Source organism: Megascapheus bottae, chromosome 22 (genome assembly GCF_031878675.1).
Source record: "Megascapheus bottae isolate mThoBot1 chromosome 22, mThoBot2.hap1, whole genome shotgun sequence".
Taxonomy (NCBI): Eukaryota; Metazoa; Chordata; class Mammalia; order Rodentia; family Geomyidae; genus Megascapheus; species Megascapheus bottae.
In genome coordinates, this window is record NC_143530.1 from 11,754,779 (window position 1) to 11,776,692 (window position 21,914).

A 21,914-nucleotide genomic window follows, 5' to 3' on the forward strand; every position below is an offset into this window, starting at 1 on the left:
CAGAGGTCCATTCTTACACCATATGCCTGTGGTTCTCTGTCCTTCATGCTGCCACCAAATTCTTCTTCCCCAAGCACCTGGTAAAACTGATCTTTCCTTATCACTTTGACCAAGGACTAAGCGCATCATTTCTGGTGGAGTATTGGAAAGCCAGTGATGATTGCCTCGTTCTTGTCTCTCCCTCTAACAGTTGTGCACACGCAGTGGGGGAACCGTGATGTGGAGCGGCCCATGCTCCCGCCCCCCGCGTCCTGCAATGGACAGGTCTTGCGAGGCCTATTTGTTACTGTGTCGTAGCCTAGAGCCCATCCTGATTAAATCCAATGCTCTCAGCTGTCTTCTGAGGATCGTTGTTTCTCCCTGTTCCACTAAGCTTGTTGTACAAGTCAGCCAAAATGAAATGCCTGAGGTATTATGAAGAAAAGAGGTTTATTAATGTCGTAATTTTGGATGTTCAGAGTCCAACATGAGCCCAACACCATTCGTTCTACATCTGCTGAGGGCCTAAAGTAATGATGTCCCCATCATGGCAGGAGCAAAACACCGCAGCAACAAACAGGAAGTCAGGAAGGAACTGGAGTCCCCTGGTTCTTTCTAAGGACACACCTCCAATGACCTGAGGCCCTCCCGTTAGGGCCCCCCTCTTAAAGCTTCACAATAGCTCCTAAGACCCATCTTCTGATTCATCTCCCTACAGACCAAATTCTAACACTTAATTCAAACCTCTGACTACAATACCTGCCTTCTTCTCCCAACTCCCTGAAAACATGGGCTTCACAGTACAGATGGAAAAGCTACAAGGAAAGAAGGGAGTCGGGGGCCATGCTACATGACCTCTCCACCCAGCCCTGAAAGGTCACAGACTAGCTTCAAGAAATCTCGAGCACCTCTCCCATACTCATTTATTGGCTTCTCTTTAATTCTATTCCCCAGTTCTAAAGTAGGAATGGCTAGGCTGGCAGGAGGAGCGCCGGGATCCCAAGTCTTGGGGACACTGCAGGCTAACAATGACCTTGCAGGCCTGGATCTGAACCTCCTCATCAGGGTGGATGACCAGGGCCAGCAGCCGATCTGCCAGTCGTGATTCGTCCCCAAACAAGGCCTCGTGGAGGGACTGCTCGTTGTAATGCCATTTCACAGCTCGATAGTGTGGTATGTTCTGGCCTTCACTCAGCCGCTCTGCAAACACCAGTATCTCGAAAAGCAGACATCCTGGTTGTGTGGACTGGAACAGATTCAGGAAATTGGAGTGTACCTGTGATGTGGGAACAGGGGAGGGGGGGAGGGGAACACAAATGAAATTGCTGGAAAGCTCTCACATTCCTATTCTTCTGTACTCCCATTGTCCCAACTTATCAATGCACACAAGCTTTTCATTTTCTTTCCATTATCGTTTGTCTAGTTTAATTATATTGTGTTGATAAGATGCAAGAGATATGATAATAATATGGATTCTGGAGCCAGGCAATGATAGCTTACACCTATAATTCCAGCTGCTCCAGAGGCCAAGATCTGAGAATGTTACTTTGGAGTCAGTTGGGGCAGAAAATTTCAAGAGGCTCTCATCTTTAAGTAGCAAAAAACCAGAAGTGAAGGTGTAGCTCAAGTGGATTCTGGAGAAGAGCTGTACCTCGAGTAGTACCCTTGAGCGAAAAAGCTAAGGGATAGTGCCCAGGCCGAGTTCAAGCCCCAGGATTAGCACAAAGAATATGTAATAATATAATAAAATAACATGGATTCTTGGAAATTCATTGAAACCAATATTAAGATTTAGCATTTGGTTAATTTTTTTGCCAGACCTGGAGTTCGAACTCAGGATCTGGGTACTATACTTGAGCTTTCTCCAGGCTGGAGCTCTACCATATGAGCCACAGCACCACTTCCAGCTTTTTCTAATGTACGTGGTACTGAGGAATCGAATCCAGGGCTTTGTGCATGCTAGGTGAGCACTCTACCACTAGGTAACACTCTCTGCCCCATCTGGTTATTATTATTATTATTATTATTTTTTTGCCAGTCTAGGGCTTGAGCTCAGGACCTGAGCACTGTCCTTGGACTTTCTCAAGGCTAGAGCTCTACCACTTGAGCCTCAGCACCACTTCCAGCTTTTTTCTGTATATATGATACCGAGGGACTGAACCCAAGGTCTTCCTGCACGCTAGGCAAGCATTCTAACACTAGGCCAAACTCCCGGGCCCCATCTGGTTAATTTTTAAAATATTTTATATATGCTTGAGATCCATGTGCATTGAATAACTGTACTGTGTTAGGCTTTTTTTTTTTTTCTGGTTGGTTGTGGGGTTTGAACTCTGGGCCTGGGTGCTATCCCTGAGCTCTTCAGCTCAAACAAAGCTAGCTCTCTGCCACTTTGAGCCACAGCCCCACTTCCTGTTTTCTGGTGGTTAACTGAAGAGTCTCACAGACTTTAGTGCCCAGGCTGGTTTTGAACCAAGATCCTCAGATCTCAGCCTCCTGAGGGGCTAGGATCACAGGCGTGAGCTACCATGCTGGCTGGTGCCTTGCATCAGGACTAACTCTGTGTAGAGATGCCAATGTGGGCATCCATTAGCTCACTTCCTTTCTCACCTGGCAGTTGAGAATGTCATAGAGAAGGTCATTCTTCTGTGCTAGGTAGCTCAGTAGCCGCAGGGCTTGCACCTGAGGAGAGGAAAGAATAAAGCATGCCGCGAGTCTGGGCCTCAGCCAGGAAGATAGCAACATCTATCTGCCCTCTCCTCCGGGTGCTGCGCCCGGGGTTGGCTGGCAGTGTACCTGTGCCAGGATGTAGTCTGACTGCATGATCTCCATCAAGGCGGGCATCACCCGCCGCAGCTGAGGATGCACATAGTCAGGCAGCGGAAGGTTGTTGAGGAGCCTGAGGCCCGCGACGTGCAGATCCGTGTCCCAGATGGTGGAGATCAACTCCAGAACCTTGATGGAGTGTTCCTGGGGTAGGAGACATGAGAAAGGCTGCCTCTGTGTTTTGCTTGTGGGACTTGAACTCTGGGCCTGGGCGCTGTCCCTGAGCTTTTCTTGCTCAAAGCTAGCACTTTGCCACTTTGACCCACAGCGCCACTTGGGGTTTTCTGGTGGTTAATTAGAGATAAGAGTCTCACACTTTCCTGCCCGAGCTGGCTTCGAACTGTGATCCTCAGATCTGACTCCTGAGTAACTAAGATTACAGGCCAGAGCCACCAGCACCTGGCTTAGGCTGTTTTCTCCTGGTGACCTTCACCACTATCCAGCATCCACACTCTTTGCCCTCCTCACCAGGGTCTCTGCGCTAAACCTGACAGACAATTCTCCTGCCGTGACATCTAGGCATCCGGCAACCTCACCCCCTCCCCGGGCAATTCTTTCTTGGCTTGGCTTCTGCTTTTTTCTAGTTCTTCTGTTCAGCCTCCTTTTTTATCTCCCTTAGTGAAATCATCCAGACTGGCAGAATTAATGATGTTCATTCACTGAGGGCTTCCAGGTTCACATGGCCAATGAGAACCATCCTCACCCCAAACCTCATTCACCCATCTCTGCTACTCATGACCCCATCTTTTCCATGACACAAGCAAGATACTCCATCTTTCTTTTTGCCAGTCTTGGGGCTTGAACTAAGGGCCTGGGCACTGTCTCCAAGCTTCTTTTGCTCAAATACCACTTGAACCACAGCACCATTTGACTTTTTCTATTTATTTGGTACTGAAGATTTGAACCCAGGGCTCCATGAATGCTAGGCAAGCAGTCTACCACTAAGCCACATTCCCAGCCCTCTCCATCATTCTTCCCCTCTCCCCTCCGCCCCCGTGTTGTGGGGCTTGAACTCTGGAGGTAGGCATTGTCCCTGAGCTCTTTAGCTCAAGACTACTTCCCTACCACTTGAACCACAGCACCACTTCCAGTTTTCTAGTGGTTAATTGGAGATAAGTCTCATGGACTTTAGTGTCCTGGCTGGCTTTGAACTGCAATCCTTAGATCTCAGCCTCCTGAGTAGCTAGGATTATAGGCGTGAGCCATCATGCTCAGCCTCTCCATCATTTTTTTTTCTGGCCAGTCCTGGCTTGAAATCAGGGCCTGAGCCCTGTCCTTAGGTTTTCTCAAGGCTAGAGCTCTACCACCTGAGCCACAGCACCACTTCTTGCTTTTTTCTATGTATGTGGTACCAAGGAATCAAACCTGGTCTTCGTGTACGCTAGGAAAGCACTCTACCACTAGGCCAAGCTCCTGCCCCCTTCCTTTGAGCTTTTTAAGGAAAAGGACTAGGTACCTGGGGCTTGAACTCAGGACCTTGGTACTGTCCCTGAGCTCTTTTGCTCAAGACTAGCACCCTGCCACTTAGAGCCACAGTCCACTTCCAGTTTTTGAGTGGTTAATTAGAGATAAGAGTCTCGTGGGGACTTTTCTGCCTGGGCTGGCTTTGAACTGCAATCTCAGATCTCAACCTCCTGAGGAGCTAGGATTTCAGGTGTGAGTCACTGGCATCTGGCTGCATCAGTTACTTTTCAGATTAAAATCATACCTTTGCCCAACTGACCTTGGACTATGATCTCCCTGCCTCAGTCTCCTATATTGCTGTAATTACAGGCATGTGCCACCACTCCTGTTTTATTCTTTAAGGTAGGGCCTCACACTTTGCCCAAGCTGTCCTAGAACTTTCATCCTCTTATTTTACCTTCCTTATGGCTGGAATTACTGGTGTGAGCCATGATGTCTGGCTTCAATTTACCAAATTTGTTTCCTTTGCTATCACAAATTCTTCATCACCCAGCCTTCCTTGTCCTTGGACTTTATTCATCTGTACTGCACTGCCAGTGTGACACACATGACCTATGTCCCTTGGCTGTGGCTGGCCTGACTCACCCTGTGCAGGGATCAGTGCTGTGGGGGCAGGGATCTTTCCTTCTGCATTCATGCTCTCATCTCCAGCGCACACAACAGCATCTTAGCACAAAGTAATGACTCCATATACATGTGTGAAAGGAGTGGAGGATCCTGGGTACTGAGACGCATGAGGCTCGGAAGAGGGGGAGGGTTAAAGACAAGAAGGCTCAAGAACCCAGGAAGGAGGGGAGAAGGATCCTAGAGTGCCAGCCAGCATCCCCACTAGGCCTCCGGCTTCCTGCCCTCCCCACTGAAGACCAAGAGCTGAAGGGCCCGGGCAGCAGTTAGCAAGTCTGGGTGGGGCCTCAGATGGAGCCAGAAGCAGGCGCAAAGGTCAGGGAGTGCAAGAGGGAGAGCACAGTAGAAAAGCTGCTGTCAGGCATGGAGGGGCACACTCCAGGCCTGGCACAGGCATGAGGCGAACTCCATTTTGGATGTGTTGAGTGGGAGGACCTCTAGTGTCCATTAAGAGCTGGCCAAGGGAGGCAGTGTGAGCGCCCCCTGGCTGCAGGGACCAGGAAAATGCATCTCACAGAAACCGGATGCTCCTGCAGGACTCAGCTGCTGGGGAAAGAGGCACAGTGGGGCTCAGTAAGAGACCCAGGTGCTCTGTTTATTTGTTGAGACAAGGCCTTGATGCATAGCTCAGGCTGGCCTAGAACTGGAGATTGTCCTGCCTCAGCCTTCTAAGTGGCGAGATTACAACTATACATCAGCATATGTGTTCTGACACTCCTTCTACCTCCACATGCCAAAAATTTGGGTGCAAGAAGTTTCAGAGTAATTCTGATGGAAGTGTTATAGGAACACTGACGTGGGACCAATCAAGACACTAGGCAGCCCCAAGAAAAGTGGGGTACACAACGACCAAGCCCTTCTGCTCCTGCACACTTCTCTACAGCAAGGCTCCCAGGACCAGCAGAGGGGTGTGCACGAGCATGCTCAGGGTATCTGTCGGCACAAAAATCTAGAAATAGGGGCCGGGAGTTGGCCTAGTGGTAGAGTGCTTGCCTAGCATGCATGAAGACCGGAGTTTGATTCCTCAGTACCACATACATAGAAAAGAAAAAAAACAGCCAGAAGTGGTGCTGTGGCTCAAAGACAGTGCTTAGGCCCTGAGCCCAATTCCAGGACTGGCAAAAAACTAAAACAAAAACTAGAAACACTGAAAGTGCACCCCCGATAGGCAGATGACAGACTGTTCCCCAAATTACCACCACACAGCCTGGAAAGATGAATCATTTAATGTCAGGGCAGAGAGGACACATAATGTTAAATATGCCCTGGGAAATATGTAAATTAGTCCTGCTAAATATATAAATACACACATCGGTTAACTTTTTATGAAGATTACAAAGGAAAGTATAGAAGTGAGGGAAAGGAGGGAAGACAGGGAGGTTCTCCAGTGGCCATGCTCCATTTTTTTCAGCCTAGGGTTGGATCTGCAGGTTTTGCTTATTAATATTTTACTTTACACCTACAAACTGTTCTTGAATTTTTCTCTTTTTTTTTTTTGCCAGTCCTGGGGCTTGAACTCAGGGCCTAAGCACTGTCTTTGAGCTTTCTCAAGGTTAGTGCTCTATCACTGAGCCACTGAGTCACAGCACCACTTCCAGCTATGTCTGTGTATGTGGCACCAAGCCACGGCTTCCTGTATGCTAGGTAAGCACTCTGCCACTAGGCCACACTCCGGGCCCCTGTTCATGAGTTGTACAGGTCTGTTTTGAATTGGGGAGAGACCGTTAGTTGGGAAGAGGTGTTTTGGGATCTTGAACTCAAGGTCTAGGCACTGTCCCTGAGCTTTCTTGCTCAAGACTGGCAACCCACCACCTGGGCTACAGCTCTACTTCCAGCTTTTTTTTGGTGGTTAACTGTAGATCAAAGTCTCACAAGCTTTCCTGCACAGGCTGGCTTTGAACTGTGATATCAGATCCAGCTCCTGAGCAGCTAGGATTACTTTGGATGGTATGCACTTAGGTGAGATGAGGCCAGATGGTCACCACAAAGACCACAGCATGATTAGAGGCCCGGAATTTCCACCCCTGCCCCATCCCTAGCTCCTGAGAGAGGGGGGGGAGGGAGAAAGCTGGCAATTGAGTTTTATTGCCAATGGCCACCAAAGACTTAATCATACCTCTATAACAGCCCTCCAGAAACATTCCTACCCAACGGGGTTCAGTGTTTCAGGGGGCTGAACTCAGGGAGGCACTGAAGGAGGGGAAGGAGAGTCCTGAAAAGCATCTTACGGTTTTTTCAAAACCTTGCATATAATAGGCATTTATTTTCATGTTAGTGTTGAGATAGGGTCCTGCTTACTTGGCCATAGCTGGTCTGGAACTTGTGATCCTCCTGCCTCCGTCTCCTAACCAGACTTAGGCCTTTTATAACCAACAAACAACTGGCAAACTAAGTGCTTTCTTAACTTTTATGAGTCACTCCTACAAAGGGAAGTTAGGGGCCAGGAGTTTTGCCTAGTGGTAGAGTGCTTGCCTTGCATGCACAAAAACGCAAGTTCGATTCCTTGGTACCACATACATAGAAAAAGCCAGAAATGGTGCTCTGGCTCAAGTGGTAGAGTGCTAGCCTTGAGGAAAAATCCCAAGGAGAGTGCTCAGGCTCTGAGTTGAAGCCCCCACCCCCCCAAAAAAAGTGGGGGAAGTTAAGGGAACTCCAGCTTTAGAAACAGCTGGCCACACTTGATCCGCTGGAGCTGAGATAGAGGAGGGGTCTTGAGGGACTGAGCCCTTAATTTGTGCATCTGTATTATCTTCACTGTGTGTTGGGACCCAACTGTATCCTGACCAACATATCCAGCTAGTACTGCAGAACTGATTGGTGTCCAACCATTTCCGGGGGAGGGAGTGGGGCTTCCTGCCTTATTCATTTTCACCCCAACAGTCAGAGGCCTTCACAGCCTGTGGGGAAGCTGACCACATCCCCCATTTCTTTCTGGATTACAAATGCAAGAAACATGGGATAACATGAGACCAAGGCTGTCCCGAGTGCACTGCCCCTGCTCTCTACCTCCGGGCTCACCTGAATTTTGAGCCTGAATTTCCTGATGCCAGAGAAAGCTTTGAGTGCATTCAGAGCCTGGATCTTGACATTGTTGTCCTTTTCATCCAGCATGTCACCCACCAACATGATGTCATCTGTTGTACAAGCAGAGGCCTGGGGTGGTGGGGAAGATGGGAGAGGCAGGAGGAATCAAGGATTGCCAGGATCCTTAGGCATAACACCCCTCCTGCCACCGGCCAGGAGCTACGTGCCCAGTCCTCAGGCCCGGGCTGCCGTCTCTGGGCTCACCTCGGCTTCCAGCAAGTACACGCAGCGGGTGATGCTGTGCAGGATCATGCTCTTGGCGTAGTCATCGTGCTTACACTCCAAACAGTTGAGGAGTCTCCGGAGCTCACCCGAGTCCCGTCCATGGCGCTCGCGCTCGATTGCCAGGCCTAGACAGCCACCCAACCCAGTTCAGGCTGTGGACTCAGAAATAATCAAAGTAGGGGGTTGGGAAGTGGGAGAAGAGGAACCTGGGGACAAAGCTGCCTAGCTTATTCTAAAAAGAAACGTGTGTGTGTGTGTGTGTGTGTGTGTGTGCGCGCGTGTGTGTGTGTGTGCGTGTGTGCGTGTGTGTAGAGGCACATGGCAGTAATTAAGTGTTCCTTGTGTGCTCAGTATATGTCCAAGAGACTCACAGATGGCCACAAAGGGTCTCACTGCATACACACACCACGTGGGCTAGAAGAGGCGCTGCACACACGTCCACATTTCTCCAGAACTGGGGTTTACACTCAGGGCCTTGCACTCTCTTAGCTTTTTTTTTTTGGTTCAAAGCTGGTGCTCTACCACGTGAACCTCAACTCTACTTTCAATTTTTTACTGATTAATTGGAGTTATGATTCTTTCAGATTTGTCTGCCTGAATTGGCTTTGAACCAGGAACCTCAGATCCCAGCCTTCCAAGTAGCTGGTATACAGGTAGGAGGGAGCCACCAGCACCTAGCAAGAGAAGCCTTTTTTGCTGTTTGCAGGTCTGCCATGGACATCTTTGCAGGGAATATATTATATGAAGCCACCATATGTAATATTGTTCACTTCATAATGTCATACATTTGTCTAGTTACCACATGCAAGTTGTGTGTGTGTGTGTGTGTGTGTGTGTGTGTGTAGGCACATGGCAGTAATTAGTATTCCTTGTGTGCTCAGTATATGTCAATGAGACTCACAGATGGCCACAAAGGGTCTCACTGCATACACACACCACCTGGGCTAGAAGAGGCGCTGCACACACGTCCACATTTCTCCTTTCCTACCGTCTCCAGTTCCTAGACAAGACACAGAGCTAGGCAAGTTCTCAAGACTGGAGCCCTGGGAGCCAGGCTCCGTGCAGGATTCAGAGACCTGACCTTAGAAAGCTGGAGATCTACCGTAGGAAGGTCCCAGGGACCCCAAACTAGCTTCTGTCACCCTTGGATCTGACCTAGGGTGCTTCAGGGTAAGCCTGAGAGAGTTGGAGAGAGAAGGAAGGAGAGAGGAACTTGAAGGAGTCACCTTTGGGCTTTCCCCAAGGGGGGGCCTCAGAAGCAGGTGCCTCCTGGGGCAGAGCCCTCTCCCTAGAGGGCAGACACTCACGGGCGATGCAGATGGGTGAGTTGGTGCAGAGGGGCGGTTGACATTTTATACCAGCCTTGATGGCCTTGTAGAGCAGGTACAGGGCCCCAGCACCTGTGGCCAGGCCCACTATACTTTTGCGGAGGTTCAGCTGCTGCAGGCATTGGGGGAAGGTCCTGCCCATGTCTTCAGCCCTGCCTTGTGCCTGGAGGGGAGCCGGGCCCCCGGCCTACCGGGGAGGACCTTCCGGAACCAGAACTCTGAAAGGGGCTAGGAACCAGGTGTTAGAATGGAACTTGGAGAGACAATGGGATGGAGGGTAGTAGTCAGGAAATGCAGCCATGGGGACAAAAGTCCAGTTTTACAGGCTGCAGAGGAAGTTGGAGTTGAGGGTATAAAAAGACAGGGGCAGCAGATCGGGGGGTGGGGTGGCTTGGTGGTAGAGGCTTGCCTAGCTTCTGCCAACGCCCTGGGTTCTACCTCCAACATGTTTTTAGAGAGCTTCATTAGAGGATCAAGCAAGTAGTGGCAGAGTTGTCTTTTCTTCCAGCAGGGGGTAGCAGAGGCCACAGCTGGACTGGGCCTCTGGGCGTTGCTGGAAGGAAAGGTATGCCCAATGGACTGGTTCCTTAGTCTCTCCGGCCTTCACATCTTTCAACCCTCTGCCAAGCCTGAAGGCCTGGGGTGCTTCTTCATGCCAGGCTCCCTCACTCCATCTGACCATGGACAGTTCTGAAGACTTAAGGCCAAATCCATTTTCTCCAGTTTCTGCAGGAAGTGATGAGTTAGAAGTCCCCCTGTCTTTGCATGCCCAGCATCTATCTAGCCGTGGCCTGCATATAGTAGGTTCTCAAGACATGTTCTGTCCTTTATTTCTGAGTGTGTGCTGGGGCTGGGGCTTGTGCTCAGGGCTTAGGGCCTGTCCTTTTGGGTTTTTTGTTGTTGTTGTTTTGTTTTTGTTTTATTGTTTTTCTCTAGGTTAGCGCTCTACCACTAGAACCACAATTCCACTTCTGAGTTGTTTTTGTTTTGTCAGTTATGGGGCTTGGATTCAGGGTCTGGGCGCAGTCCTCAAGTTCTTTTGCTCAAGGAATTAACCTTGTTCTATACCACTTTGAGCCCATCTTTTTTTTTTTTGCCAGTCCTGGGACTTGAACTTAGGGCCTTGGCACTGTCCTTGGGCTTTCTCAAGGCTAGAGCTCCACCACTTGAGCCACAGCATGACTTCTGGTACATTCTGTGTATGTGGTACAGAGGAATCTAACCCAGGGTTTTGTGCATGCTAGGCAAGCACTCTACCACTAGGCCAAACTCCTGGCCCCATGAGCCCATCTTTAGTTTTCTAGACATAGTCTCATGGACTTTACTTAGGCTGGCTTTGAACCACAATCCTCACATCTCAGTCTCCTGAGTAGCTAACATACAGTGACAAGGCAAGGCACCCAGCTGTCCTTCATTCTTTGAGGAATTGGGTCAGAGCCTGGAGAGGAAAAGCTTCCTTGCCTGGATATATTTCCCTATTTGTAACTGCAGGAGTCTGGATTTTCCATTCTAAAATTCCAAAGGAGCCGGGCGTGGCGGTGCATACCTATAATCTCAGCTACACAGGAAGCATAGGTAGGATGATAACGGTTCAAGGCCCATTTACAAAAAAAGGTACTTGGCCCTGTCCTCTTCCCTCCTCTGCTTGGTACCATGTGTGAGCCCCTCCCCCCAAAGCAATCTTGCACAATTCTTCTTGGCTGTAACTTGACCCCTTTCATCTAACCCTAAAGCGCATGTCCACAAGCTTCTCACATCTACAACACAATTAAAAAAAAGGGGGGGGGGACTGTCTGTCAAAGGAAAGGCAAGGACTCCTCCTCCTTTACTGGAAATGTTGCTGTTTCTAGAGATGAAGTTTCACTTTGTTGCCAAGGCTGCTTTTCAAATCCTGGGCTCAAGTGATCCTCTCATTTCAGCTTCCCAAGGAGAGAGGACTACAGGTGTGTGCTGGGAGGCCAAGCAGGAATGACTGTTTTGATTCAGATGATGTTCTTATTTTGAGATAATCGATAGTGAGTGTGCTTTGGATGTTCTTAGGAAACATTTATTAAAAGCTGCAACTCTTTCTGGGAACTTGGCTTTTATTTTCCTGTTTTGTTTTTCTGTCAAATCCAGAAATCTGAAACCACAGGTAAGTCTGAGAGCCAATTGATACACAGAACCAGATACAAGTTCCTTACCTTCCTCCACCAAAGAGGTGGAGGGGCTACCACCCGTGCCAGTACCACCTGTGCCAACTTCTTCCCTCCACGCTGATGTAGTCATCGTGTTTGCTATGAATCACTTTAGCCGGGCACTGGCCACACAGCAGGGTTGAAAACGGGTTCTGCCACTCAGCTCTGATCTTCGTGCCTTGTTTTCCCCACCTGTAAAATGGGCCTAGACCTACTTCCTGGCGCTGTTTGAGTTTAGCCCCTGGATCCGTGCCCACCACACAGAGTTCAACAAATGTCGGCTGGGGGGGGGCGTTGGTTCGGGAAAGCAAGCCTAACAGACCCCCACACCTCTTGGAAGTCCCCACGAATAATCTCTAAGCCTTGAAGTGTCCCAGCCACCTGTGAAACCCCCAGCCCGCTTCCGCACTCACGCTCTCCCAGCTGAAATGAGCACCCCACTTGAGAGCTCCGGGTGCTACGCCGCTGGCAGAGGCTCAGCTCTGGAGGCTCACAGGCTACGAAAGCTTGATCGACTCCACAATCCAGTAAAAAGCCCTTTGGAGCTGACTCTGGGTTCGAATCCCGACCGTGCGGGGGTTGTAGAAATCCCGGGATCTTAGTACCCGAGTGCCACCTCGCAGCGCGGCGGCCGCCCGGAGGAGGTCCTGCTCCCGGGGGACCCCGAGGACCGCGATGCCCCGGCCCCGCGCCAGGCCCACGCTCCGGGACCCCCGGCTCCCGCGCCGGCGCTTACCCAGACCCAGCAGCCAGTCCGTCACCCCGGCGAAGGCGGGGGGGGCAGAGAGAAACCGGGCCAAAGCACTGGAGGGGGGGTGCGGAGGCCGCGCCTCCCCACGGGCGCCCTCCCCTCCAGGCCACCCCTCACCGGCCCCCCTTCCGGCGGCAGGCTTCCTCCCCGCGCCCCCGCCCCGTCCCTCCCCTCCCCGCCCGGGCCTCCGCCACCCCCCATTCCTCCCCCCCCGCCCCGCACGCATCCGGCGACGGGCACAGGATGTTCTTTCGCTCCCGTCCTCCCCCTCCCCGCCCCCGCTCTCACTTTCCCTCCGCTCCCCTCCTCCACCCCGCCGCGCCCCGGCCGGCACCTTACTCAACTCCTCCTCTCCCGCGCTCCGGGGCGCGGGCCGGGACCCCCGCCTTCCCGCCCCCGCCCCGCCCTGCGATGAGCTGGAGGGATCCGCGCACGGCGCAGGCCGCCGCCGCCCAGGGCCCAGGCAGCGGGGAGAGGGCTGCCCTGGGCCTTTCGAACCCCCTTTCCCTCCGGCCAGGACGCACGCTCGGGGAAGCACCCCGCCGGGCACAGCTGCCCCGGCCCGGGGGGAACGGGACGAGAGGACCGGGTCCCGGGGGACCCCCAGCTAGCCCGAGGTTGCGATCCGGAGCAGCCCCGGGTCGCTCCGAAGGATGGAGGCAGGCCACGCCCCTCGGCCTGCGTCACCGTTTCCAAGGCAACGTGGGCGGGGCGGGGCGGGGCTTAGGGACTGAGGCCGCCCGCAGCTCCGGGACCGGGTGAGGCTGATGGGGGGGGGCGCGGCGGAGCCGGCCGTTTCGGTTCTGGTTTCTTGGTCGCTGAGGTCCGAGAATCTGAGAGGGGGACAGTTTTTGTTGCCTGCTTCATCCAACAAGCTCCCTTAGGCAGCGGGCCACCGAGCTGTAGGGAAGCCTGCAGTCACCTGTGGTCGTGAACCTGGGTAGTGGCCTTGCATCCCAGGCCCAGAAACCCGTGTAATTATTAATAGTGTTCTTTCCAGGCGAAAATATCCCGGAATGAACAGCAGTTAAGGAAGACATCGTCCCCCAATCCACAGAAGGCTGCAGCCATGCAAGGAAGACACACCTCTGTGCTTCCTATGTAACAGGCACTTTCCTGGCAATTCCTAGTCTGGGTGATTGTATGCAAGGCCCATCAGCCAAGTGTAGAACTAGGACCCAGCCCCAACTCTATGTGGGTCTCAGTGCCCTACCCACGCTCCCTTTCTAAAACAAATAGGAATGTAAAGTAAAGCACATACAAGGCGGGTGCTGGTGACTCAGGAGCCTGTAATTCTAGCTGAAGAGTCTGAGATCTGAGGTTCGTGGTTCAAAGCCAGCCCGAGCAGAAAAGTTCCAGTGAGACTTATCTACAAATAATCATCAGAAAACCCAAAGTGGTGCTGTGGTTCAAGTGGTAGAGTGCTAGCCTTGAGCACAAGAGGCTCAAGGGGAGTGTCCAAGCCCTGAGTTCAAGCACCAGGAAAGGCAAAAAAAAAAAAAAAAGGTAAAACACACTTGTCCCGAGGTGGGGGGTGGGGGGTGAGGGAAATGGGTACCAAGACATGTGAAAGGGTATCAATGTACGTGAATTAATGCACCTTCTATCTGGCAAATATCATGTAACCCTTTTACTAATTACAATAAAAAATGCAAAAAAAAAAAAAAAACAACCACACTTGTCCCTTCCCTTACAACCTATGGGTGGAAGAGTTGGAAATACTACAGAACACAATTATGCAATAAAATATAGCAAAGACCAAAAGCAGCGCATAAGGTTCAAAAGAAAGATGGTAGGGCCAGAAATTTGGCCTAGTGTAGAGTGCACTTGCCTAGCACATACACGTACATAGAAAAGGCTGGAAGTTGTGCTGTGGCTCCAGTAGCAGAGTTCTAGCCCTGAGGAAAAAGCCCAAGGACAGTGCTCAGGCCCTGAGGTCAAGCCCCAGGACTGGCAAAAAAAAAAAAAAAAAAAGATGGTAACAAATGAATTCGAATGAGGAGGTGAATATCAGCTTTCCACACAGGAGGTGGATTTTCAGCTGGATTAAGATGTGGTTACTGGGCCAGAATCATTGGGGGTGAGGGGTGTAAGAAAAGTTACAATGATAGAATGGTGTAAAGGAATATAATAGAATATTCTAGGGAGAAGCAGCAAGCAAATGAGGGGGAACTCAGAATGAGGCAGACCAGAATCTCCTTACAGAGATCCCTCTGGAACTTTGGAAGTTGTTGTGCCCTTCCTTTTTGTCCCCCACCCTCACCCCCTCCCAAACCTGTGTGGTTTGTCTCTCAAAGCAAAAGTTCCCAGCAAGCAGTTAGTTCATTCCACTCTGCACCTAAGGTACACGTAATACTTAGTACCAACTACTTGGATGCCAGCTTCTTCCCTTCTCTTGTCTCTCTGAAGATTAGCGGGAAATGAAAAGTCAAACCACTGGGTGCCGGTGGCTCACACCTATAATCATAGCTACTCAGGAGACTGAGGTCTGAGGGTTGATATTCGAAGCCAGCCTGGGCAGAAAAGTCTGTGAGACTCTTATCACAGATTAACCATCAGAAGGCTGTGGCTCAAGTTGCAGAGTACCAGCCTTGAGTGAAAAGCCTAAGTTCAAGACCAGGCACACACACACTCACTAAACATAGTGGGAATGATAAAAACCAAGTCAGGAGAGAGGACTGGAAGGATGAGAAGGGACTACAAGCAAACAGATCAGTTCACTTGAGGAACTGCAGCACACTGAGAAAGACTGAGTCAGGAAATGTCATGCACGAATCTTGGGTCTTTCATAGGGAATACAGGTTAGCAGCTGGTGTACCCAGCATGCTGAACTGAGGGATCTGCAGTTGATAACGTACATAATAAATGGTGTTTGAGAAGGATTATTCCAGCAGGGTGTGTAGGAGGGAGGGAAAAACCTGGGTCAGAAAGACAACCTAGGCAAATTGGATGAAAGGTGGAAACTATGAGACTGGAGAGGAAAGAGTGAATGAGAAAAGTAATGAACAAATGGTACATTTCAAAATAAAAGCAGATGGGCACTGAAATCCTAGTTACTTAGAAGGATGAAATCTGAGGATCACAGTTTGAAGCCATCCCAGGCAGGAAAGTCTGTGAGACTCTTCTCTTCAATTAACCACCAGAAAACCAGGAGTACATTGTGACTCTTAATTGGTTGAGTACTAGATGAGAAAAAAGGCTTAGGGATAGTGCCCAGGCCCTGAGTTCAAGCCCCATAACCAACACAAACTAAAATTTTTAAAAGGGCCAACTGCTTGTATCCCACATCTGTAATCCTAGCCACTCAAGAAGACTGAGATCTGAAGATCAAAGATCAAAGCCAGTGGAGGTAAGAAAGTCCATGAGACTCTTTCTCTAACCACTATAAAGGCAGATGTAGAGGTGTGGCTAGCTTTGAGTGAAAAAGCTAAGAGAGAACACAAGGCCCTGTGTTCAAGCCCCAGTACACTCACATACTCTCTCTCTCTCTCTCTCTCTCTCTCTCTCTCTCTCTCTCTCTCTCTCTCTCTCACACACACACACACACCCCAAGTTAAAAATAAACCACCTTCACTGGGTCACAGTGGGCAATAGGAGGATGCATTTGATCACTTCTAGGTCATTCGATGGCAGATATCCTGTAGAGGACGAGACCCTGGAGGCAAGGAAGTCCAGAAGGGCAGAGGGTGACCATCACTGCTTCAGAGCAGTCACTGACAGTCTTGGGACACCATGGACAGATTGTGGGCATCTGGTTTAAGGCTAGAGTATGTGAGAGCCAGGGGGGATTTAGTGAGTGTTGGCAGGGTGTTTGCAGATGTGGGAGGTGTGCTGTGTGTGTTGGAAGGTGGTCATGGCCCAGGCCCCTGTTGCCATTCATGTCATCACCTTTGGCTCTAGAGTGTGCAGGTGACCCCATCAGATCAGGATGGGAAGGGGGGGGGACCAGGAGGCTCAGGTGAGGCACTTTAGCAGCCCAAGATCTTTCCCCAGTGCCCCGCCCTTGAAGGCCCTGGAGCCCAGGCCTGTGCCTCCTGCCAAAGCTTTTCCTGGAATCCAGAGGACGGAGCCCCTCCCTGCCTGCCTTGGCGCTCTCTGGGCACAGGGTGTCCCTCCAGGCACCTTGCAGACACCCCAGGAGGCTGGAGTGTGAAACAGCCCCTCCTTCCTTCCCAGGAAAAGCCCTGCTCTTGGCCGTGGCCACTCTCCCAATGGCCCCATTGGACTCCAGCAGGCAGGCAGGCAGGCAGGCAGGAGGCAGAGGGAAGGATGGAGGAATGTGGTGGCTGGGTGGCAGGCAGGCTCCCGAAATCTTTGCTGAGGCTTCAGATGGAGGGTGAAGACAAGAGAAAAGCAGATACTCCGAGGCTTCAGAGCCCCACACCTGCTTCATCCTCCCAGAAGGAAATCTTCAGGGGCCTAGTGGTTTTGAGGGGAGGGGACAGGAAGCGATGCTGAACTCTGGGTCAGCTGGGGACAGAGACAAGGGAGAACTCTTGCTTTATATCCTATTTCTCCCAGGATGCTTTCTCTACCTGCTTCCTTCTCCACTGCCACCTAGCACTTCCAAACCTCCCCAACACACACACGCACACACGCACACACACACACACACACACACACACACACACACACAGAGGAATCCAGGGGCGTCCGGAGTGGGGGACCTGGGGAACCCCCAAAGGGGCCAGAATATACCTATCGATGCGGTGAACGGAGCGACCCCTCCCCAGCCGACCGCTTCCCCAGGGCGCCGAGGCTGCGCGCCGGAGACGCTTTGGCCCAGGACGAGGAGGCCCGGGCGGGCAGGGCCACGTGGAGCCCCGCGCGGCCGATGGGGCGCGCGCCGGGCGGCCGCTGACCGCAGGCTGCAGGAGCGGTTGGTCTCGGGGAGCGAGCACACCCACTCGCCCAGCTGCTGAGTCAGGCTGTTCTCGCCCGCGCCCGCCCGGCCGCCCGGCCGCCCAGGACATTGTGTTCCAGCCCCGGCGCGCTGGCAGCCGGCCCAGGGGCTCGCGCCGGCCTCCGCGCCCTGTTTGTGCTCGCGGCCTGCGCTCGGCGCGCAGCCGCCCCGCGATCGCAGCCTCCCGGCCGCCCCCAGCAGCGCACCCCAGGACCGCGGGGGGCCTCCTAGGCCTGCGCACTCACCAGCCTCGGCGCACCCCAGCCCTCTCCATGCCATCCGCCCACCTTAGCTGAGAACCCCAGAGCTGGGTGGGTCCTGGACTGGCACCGCTGGGGAGTGGAGGGTGGGGACAGGAGGGCCTGGGCGCCCCCCGAGGATGCGGCCCGTGCCACCCCAAGCGCTCAGCCGCAAGATAGTGGGGGGCCTGCCGGCCCGGGGCTCTGGAGAGCTGGGATGCGGTCACGTGGACGGCGGAAGACCGCGTGGAAGGGCCAGTTCCAGCCATCCCCGGGAAGAGCCGCCCCCTTCCTTCCCGCGTGCTGGGCGCTTCGCAGAAGCGGGGAACCCCGGGGACACCGTCGGCGCTGGCAATCCCAGCCCGGCCCTCTTGGAGAGCCCGGGAAGCCCCTGGCAGGACGCTGGGAGCGCGGATTGCCCAGACACTGGGGGGGTGGACGTGGTGAGGGGCCGACAGAACCCCACTGTCCCGCTGGAGCCTGACACCCCGCTCCTCTCCTCCCTCTCTCCTGCCTGTTCTAGGTCCCAGCGCTGTCCCTGAACTTCGTTGCTCAAGGCTAGCGCTCTACCACTTGTAGCCTTTTTATTTTTTTAATTCTTGCTTCCATTTCCTGGATGATTTCGATAGATATTATTTTATAGAATCGGATGCATGCGAATAGATATCGAGCCTCCGTGTTCCTCTCTGTGTCTGAATGTCTAGAGTCCTGAACATTTATCATGTTCCATATTAGATCTAGCTTCCTCATAGGAGAGAAAACATGTGCCCTTTGTGTCTCTGAGCTTGGCTTCCTCACTTAACATGATTTGTCACTTCTGGCTGTTTTGGTGGTTTAATTGGAGTTAGGAGTCTCTCGGACTTTCCCACCTGGCTGATCCTCAGATCTCAGCTTCCTGCGCTGCTAGGATTACAAGTGTAAACCACTAGTGTAAACCACTAGTGCCAACCTGCCGCTAGCCCTAAATCCTGATTTGTTTATGCAGAAAGACATCACCCATCGCCCCAGCCCTCAAACCAAGGAAGGGAAGGAGAATTTATTTGCAGAGCATCTGTGTGTGGAAGACATGTAAGCACCTGCTAAGAATGTCATGGAAATGTTGACACAATTCCTAAAGTCCTTTGTTTGTTCTCCTTCTCAACTCCACATTTGGTGTGGATGTCACTGGGGTGGGGGAGGGGGGTACCCCCCTGTCCTCTTGTCTACTGGTCCCTCCAGGTCCAGACCATAAAGATCGGAGTCCTCTGCTCCAAACGCCCTTGCACACATTGTACTTTGTGGAACAGCTTGTGGCTCTTCTCTTATTCTAGTGATATGTTTACTAATCGGTTCTAACCAGATTAGAAAGTCCTTGAAGCAGAATCTGATTTTCCTTCAAGGCCTTCTTCTACTCTTCAGCCCACCCTTCACAGCCTAAGCCTGGCACTGAAGTTGCTAATTCAATAAATATTGGATGTATTGAAATGCTTTCCTTCCCTTGGGACAGTTTGGAGGCAGATATTCTGTACTAGGTAGGGTTAAATAATAACCAAGTGCCAGCAGGTGGTAAGTACCAAATGTATAAGACAGTTGCAGGAACAAAAGGTAATATGAGAGAAAGATCCCAGGAAGTTCTAGGCTTTGAGCTATGTGTGTGTATGTGTGTGTGAGTGTGTGTGCGTGAGTGTGTGTAGGAGGATGGGGAGGGGTGAAGGTGACTCACTTTGGTTGACATGGCCACAAAACAGCCTTCATGCTAAGCACTTTACATGTATCATCTCTGATATTTAAGGGAAGGGGAGGCCTGGGGGGCGTTAAGAGGACAGTACCCAGGCCTCTCCCACTCAGGACATGCCAAAGCACAGGGGCAGCTTTGAATGTGGGTTCCCCACCCTCAGGCCCTGGGCACTGGCTGTTCCCTGGCCTGCCACTCCTTCTTACTACACCCAAGAGTGCCCGGCACTGCCCAGTTCTGGATGTGCACTGGTCCCACCCTGGAGAACAAAGCTGACCTTGGATAAGACACTTCCATGCCCTCATCTGTACCTTGCTTGAAGCCCTTACAGGCTGAGACTCTGGGATCAATGCCCAACAAACTGATGGCAACCCCTGCCCTCCCCTCCTTACCTGGGCAGCTGTAGCTGCCTGTCCTGCCCCTCCCCCACCACACTCATTGCTCCCTCCCAGTCTGGAGCTCTTAGGAACACTGGGTACAGAGTGTGAGCCGGAGAGGATGGTAGGTTTCCTGGGGTTGCAAAAGGAACAGTGGGACTTTCCCTGCTGTGCTGAGCTGTGGGAGATGTGGGGGAGGAGGAGGAGGAGGCTGGGCCAACCTCCAAGGAACCTCTGCTCTCTTCCCTCCCCTCTGAAGTGCTCCCAGCTCTTGAAAAGACTGGTACAGTTTGTTACATTGGGGCCAGAATGTACTGTGTGTTTCATATGGCCTCTGTCCAGTCCTGCACTGCTTGCTTTACAGTTCCACTTCCTTCTCCAGCTGGGGTATCCTGCTGTCAGTCACTGCCTCTCACCTGCCCACTTCCCCAAGAGTCCCCATGGGCCATGAAATGTGTCTCCCACCATCCATGCTTATAGGGACAGAGTGAACCTTGGAGGGGAGAAGTTGGGTTCCAGAAGGGTGTAAATCCCCAAATCTCTTTCTCTCTCCTGTCTCCCAGCTCTGAGACAAGCTCTGTGATGGTGGAGGCTCCAGATGGGGTTTGCAAGTTCCCTGGGCCTTCCAAGTTGATCCTTTTCTCCTGTCCTTGTCGCTCGGATTTTCCCAGCCATATTTCTGAGCTCAAGAGAATTGAGTCCAGAGGTAACACAGTTTGTTGTTGTTGTTGTTTGTTTGTTTTGGCCTTGCTCTCCCAGGGGGAAGTATAATAGCATCACTGGTTCATCTGACAGGCTGAAACCTGAAGCCTTCGAAGGCCCCAGCTCCCACTCGGGGCTAGATTTGGATTGGTCAGCCTTTCCAGCCATGGGCTCCTCTTCTCAGCCAAACAGGCTTGCCTGTTGCCCCTCACCCGCTGCTCAAAGATAAACAGTCCTGTTGTATTGATTTCACACTGGGCTTCAAAAACCGAGTGCCAAGTCTGAGTTCCAAGGCTGCAAAGTCAGTTGTCTGTGGCACCCAGTGACATGACCTTTCTTAGGGCCCATTCCCAACTGGGCTTTGGGAAGAATCAACCCTGTGCAGCCCCTGGCATTTATATTACCTGTCCTAATTCAGAACAAGTTTAATGCTCCTCTAAAGTAAGAGAACCAGCATCCACTCTGTTGCTAGGCAAACAGGGCAGAACAGCTAAGGTGTATGTGCACCCTAGGGCAAGATACCAAATTAGCCATCCCTGCCTAGGGTACCGGGGCTTCCTGTCACAGGCTCTACTGAGATAGGAGAGGAGAACTTTCCAGTGGTCTGAACCTGGTGACACATAGCCCAACTCTACCAACCGGGAGGAGATCAAAGCACCACCCTGCCCATGCCACCCTCCTCTACTCCAGGGCCACCAGATACCCTGTGTGTTTAAGTTAAACTGTCTGAGTCTCTGGCTTCCTGTCCTCAGTGGCTTTCAGGCACACTGTGTCCCCTCTGAGTTCTTTCTTCTTCCTCTTTTTCCTTTCTTCTCTCTCCTGCTCACTCAAGAGTTCTGTTTTTATGTCTCAACCCATCTGTGTTTACTTTGAGTTTTGCTTTTTGCATTTCCAGTCTCCTGGGAAGTTTCCCAAAGCCCCTTCTGCCTTCTTCCCTATGCCATCATTTTGTTTTGGAGGTATTTTGCATTATTACTTCATCCTAGAGCCTCTTGGGCTCATGATTTTAATGAACACTTATCCAGGGTCTACTGTGTGCCCCAGGAATTAGTTTCATTCCCTGGGATCCAAAATCCAAAAGCTGGGCTTGATCACTGATTAAGTACCTGTCAGTTGCCTATGAATTAGGCTAGTGTCCTCGTACCCAATGTCAAAAATCAGGCCTGAGTTCCGGGCATGGTAGCTCAAGCCTGTAATCATAGCTACTCAGGAGGCTGAGATCTGAAGATCAAGGTTCAAAACCAGCCGGGGCACAAAAAGGCCTGAGACTTACCTCCAATTAACCTCTAGAAAATAGGAAGTGGGGCTGTGGCTCAAGGGTAGGGCAGTAGCCTTGAGCTGAAGAGCTCAGGGACACCCAGGCCGAGTTCAAGCCCCATGACCCACAAAAAAACAAAAAACAAAACAAAAAAAATTGGACCTGAGCACCAATTAAGCACCTATTAGGTTCCTCACAAATCATAATGCCTTGGCATACGATATCCAAAAGCTGGACTTGAGCATTTATTAAACAGCTACTGTGTG

The 21,914-nt window shown here is 51.7% G+C and overlaps 1 protein-coding gene and 1 long non-coding RNA gene across 3 annotated transcripts; one reads left to right on the forward strand and one right to left on the reverse strand.

Moving 5' to 3' along the window:
- Nucleotides 1-897: 897 nt before the first annotated feature.
- Armc12 (armadillo repeat containing 12) lies at nucleotides 898-9,856 on the reverse strand. 2 transcript variants are annotated; one of them, XM_090355809.1, is made up of 6 exons: nucleotides 9,426-9,856; nucleotides 8,179-8,324; nucleotides 7,909-8,043; nucleotides 2,773-2,946; nucleotides 2,587-2,658; nucleotides 898-1,255 (listed from the first exon to the last, which is right to left on the reverse strand). In XM_090355809.1, exons 1-6 carry the CDS (start codon nucleotides 9,667-9,669, stop codon nucleotides 923-925), a joined length of 1,104 nt encoding a protein of 367 aa, XP_090211935.1. In that variant the 5' UTR covers nucleotides 9,670-9,856; the 3' UTR covers nucleotides 898-922. The 2 variants fall into 2 exon arrangements, with proteins under 2 accessions (XP_090211935.1, XP_090211936.1); XM_090355810.1 differs by having other exon boundaries at nucleotides 9,507-9,844.
- Nucleotides 9,857-17,525: 7,669 nt separating this feature from the next.
- On the forward strand, nucleotides 17,526-18,278 carry LOC150047779 (uncharacterized). Its single transcript, XR_016539233.1, has 2 exons — nucleotides 17,526-17,669; nucleotides 18,121-18,278. It is a non-coding gene; the product is annotated as an uncharacterized LOC150047779 (long non-coding RNA).
- Nucleotides 18,279-21,914: the final 3,636 nt, after the last annotated feature.